Raw genomic sequence first — 3,829 nt, 5'->3', positions numbered from 1 at the left:
AGAATGGCCCTTATTAAAAAGTCAAAAAACAACAGATGTTGGCGAGATCTGGTGAACAGGGAACACTTATATACTGTTGGTGGGAATGCAAATTAGTATAACCTCTACGGAGATCAGCATGGAGATTTCTCAAAGAATTAAGAGTAGATCTACCATTCGATCCTGCAATCCCACTATTGGGTATCTACCCAGAGGAAAAGAAGTCATTATATCAAAAAGATACCTGCACTTGTATGTTTATCACAGCACAATTCATAGTCCCAAGGATATGGAATCAACCTAAGTGCCCATCAACTGATGAGTGGATAAAGAAAATGTGTTATATATAAACCATGGAATATTACTCAGTGATAAGAAAGAATGAAATAATATTTTTTGCAGCAACTTGGATGGAACTGGAGGTCATGATCCTAAGTGAAGTTAACTCAGGAACAGAACAATAAATGTCACATGTTTTCACTTATAAGTGGGAGCTAAATTATAGCTACACAAGGGCATAGAGAGTGGTATAATGCTGTGGTCCCCAACTCCCAGGCCGTGGCCCAGTACTGGTCCGTGGCCTGTTAGGAAATGGGCTGCCCATCACTGCCTGAGCTCCGCACCACCCTCCCCCGCCGCCCCACACCACCCAACCCTGGTCCGCGCAAAAACTGTCTTCCATGAAACCAGTCCCTGATGCCAAAAAGATTAGGGACCACTGGTATAATGGATTGGAGACTCATAAGGGGGGAAGGTGGGAAGGATGAGAGATAAAAAATGACCTATGGGGTACAATGTACACTATTTGGGTGAGGGGTGCACCAAAAGCCCAGACACCATCACTATACAATATACGCATGTAATGGAATTCAAGTTGCACCCTCTAAATCTATTCAAGCAAAAAGAATTTAAAATACATATATTACTATATTGAACAATAAAATATATATATAAATTCATTTTGCCTAGTACTTGCCTAGTACTTTCACAAGACTGCCCCTTAGGGAATAAATATCCAAAAAAAGTTAAAGTTTCAAAAAATTTAAATACTGGGTTATTTTGCAATTTCATATTTCTGCCCCTTATGAGAAGTTGACAAGGTATCATGAGAATACTAAACTAGCAAACAAATAAAACTCAGAGGTACTTACCTCCTTCTGTGGGCCTTTAATTTCTGAACATACTTCCAGTCTTTTTAAAACATCCTGGGTAACCTTGAGTGCATCTGAGAAGACAGTTTCATTTTCTAGAAGAAAATTCAGCTGGCAGTGTTTCCTCTCACACTCTGAATGTAAAACAAAATAAAACAAACCAGCAATTCATTATTCGAAATGATGTTTTAAACATTTAAGCTGTCTCAGAACCCTCGGGTCACGCACTGCACCTACGTGGTATCTAGCACATCAGTTATGAGTACGGACAACGGCACTCTCGCAGCTTCCTCCTTTGTGCCATCCTCAGCCCGGTTAAAATAATGGGTAATTACCAGAAATGGTACATCATTATTTCAGTACTGCTTTTCTGCTCTGTAGTTCATCTTAGACTTTCAACATTCAAAAACACAGATGCAAGGCCAGGCGCGGTGGCTCACGCCTGTAATCCTAGCACTCTGGGAGGCCGAGGCGCGTGGATCGCTCAAGGTCAGGAGTTCGAGACCAAGCCTGAGCAAGAGCGAGACCCCGTCTCTACCAAAAAATAGAAAGAAATGATCTGGACAACTAAAAATATATATATAGAAAAAAATTAGCCGGGCATGGTGGCACATGCCTGTAGTCCCAGTTACTCGGGAGGCTGAGGCAGAAAAATTGCTTGAGCCCAGGAGTTTGAGGTTGCTGTGAGCTAGGCTGACGCCATGGCACTCACTCTAGCCTGGGCAACAAAGCAAGACTCTGCCTCAAAAAAAAAAAAGAAACAAGCACAGATGCTTTCTTTTAAAAGAAGAATGCCCCAGTGGGGTACTGCACTGGATTTTGGTTTTCTACCTAACACGGTGGTCTTTGGTAAATTTATCAATGAAACATAGAAACTGAAAACAGAAAGGTAGATTACATGACAACTGTTACATGAATATTACCTGGTTCTGGGCTTGCCTCTTTTGCCTCACTAACGGTCTGCACAACAGGGGCAGGGGAACAAATTTCAGCTGTCTGAGGAGTCTCCACTGGGGTGTCTGCGTTCCCCTGAATCTCCTGGGCAGTGGGAGGGTCCACACTCATCTCCTGTGTGACTGTATGGACTGCTTCCTCCGTCTCAGCCTTCACGGGGGCCCCGGGAGTGGCAGAAACCTCTGAGGAAGAATGAGGCTCTCCAGCACCTTCAGAGGAAAGGATTTCTACTTGAGGCTTCTCTGATTCCTTCCTGAATGACTCTGAGGATGGTGCAGAGACATCCCTTACCACCTGACCCTGAACAGAGCAGTTTACAAGGCTGGTCAAAAGATTTTTACAACTAACAGCCACATCAAACATCTGTAGGCTGTCAGCTAAAGAGATGATTTTGGAGAAGTTGTGCTTGCCCACGGGGAGTCTGCCAGTGTACATCATTTCCAACAAGAGGGCAAACTCCTCAGGGCTCACCACTGAGGCATCGATGGAGATGGTGTCTGTGTTGTCCAGCAGGGTTTTGAACAGGAGGCTGGCGGCAGCCAGGACTAGTTTGTGAGCCCTAAAGTAAATGGTGCCAATGGAAATGGTGCAGTCACAGAACTGCTGCTCCTTGCACAGAGTGTAGAGCTGCTGCAGCAGCTGCCGGCTATAGTTGGGGAGCTCCATCGCGTCAATTTTGCCCCGAGAACTTCTCTTATTCTCTTCTTCCAGAGTCTACTTTGTGAGGATCAGCCCTAGAAAAACCCACAAAATACCATGTTAAAAGATCACACAGGGAAATGCCTTGAACGAAATGCTGAACAAACAAGGCAATTCACTCATTCAGCCAACAAACGTTGCTCAACAGGGCGGGGCAGTGTGCCAGGAATACTAAATTATAATAATAATGGTCACTATAATCCTCATGTGTTTAACTATATGAAAGGGACTATGCTTAGTGCTTTGTACGGATGATCTCATTGGATCGTCACAATGACTCCGTGGGAAACATGTTATTTCTTCCCCATTTTACAGATGAGACTGAAGCTTAGAGGGACCAAGAGAACCAGCGTAAAGAAGAACAGCCATTAAATGGCATGCCACATCTCACTGACTCCAAAGCTGTAACCACACAACTGTAGGGCTTTCCTGCCCCCATGAAGCTCTATAGCCACCTGGGGAAGACAAACATGTAGACAGACTTGTAATACAATGTCCTCAGCTTATTCAGTCTATCCGCAGCCTTGCTTGGAGGTCATCGTTCCCTCCTTAACGTGCATTTTTCACTTGTTTCTCCTGCCGACTCATCAGCCGTCCTTCTCAGTGTCCTTGTTGACTCTTCTTCCTCACTGTGGCCTCTAAAGTCTGGAATGCTCCAGGACTCAGTCATCCCACCTCCTCTCTCTTATCTGGTTCCATAACTTTGAAATATCATCTAAATGCTGACGGCTTTCAGATTTATAGCTCTGGCTCAGACCTCTCCTCTGAACTCCAGATGTACACCCCCGCCTACATAACTCAACATCTCCAATCGGAAACCTAACAGGTTTCTGAGACTTAACACACCCAAACTCTCCTGCCACCTTCCTGACTTCACAGTTCTGTCCTAGTTGTTCAGAACAAAAACCAAGTCATCCTTGACTTGTTTTTTTCTCATATCCTATATCCAATCCTTTAGAAATCCTGTTGGTTCTACTTTCAAAATATATCCAAAATCCAATCACTTGGCATTACCTTCACTGGCTCTATTCTGGTCCGTCTGAGCC

The 3,829-nt window shown here is 44.1% G+C and overlaps 1 protein-coding gene across 1 annotated transcript in view; it reads right to left on the bottom strand.

The window, feature by feature from the left end:
• Positions 1-2,783, bottom strand: part of ZBTB40 (zinc finger and BTB domain containing 40) — a 39,785-nt gene extending 37,002 nt beyond the window's left edge. The window contains exons 1-2 of the mRNA XM_012650863.1: positions 2,054-2,783; positions 1,131-1,264 (exon numbers count right to left, since the gene is read on the bottom strand). Of these exons, the coding sequence (XP_012506317.1) occupies positions 1,131-1,264; positions 2,054-2,750 (831 nt within the window). The 5' untranslated portion in view covers positions 2,751-2,783. The remainder of the gene's footprint in view (positions 1-1,130; positions 1,265-2,053) is intronic.
• Positions 2,784-3,829: the final 1,046 nt, after the last annotated feature.

This window comes from Propithecus coquereli, unplaced genomic scaffold (genome assembly GCF_000956105.1).
Source record: "Propithecus coquereli isolate 6110/MARCELLA unplaced genomic scaffold, Pcoq_1.0 Scaffold341, whole genome shotgun sequence".
Lineage (NCBI taxonomy): Eukaryota > Metazoa > Chordata > Mammalia > Primates > Indriidae > Propithecus > Propithecus coquereli.
Note: the sequence above shows the minus strand (reverse complement) of the source record. Positions and strands in the feature narration are given on the sequence as shown.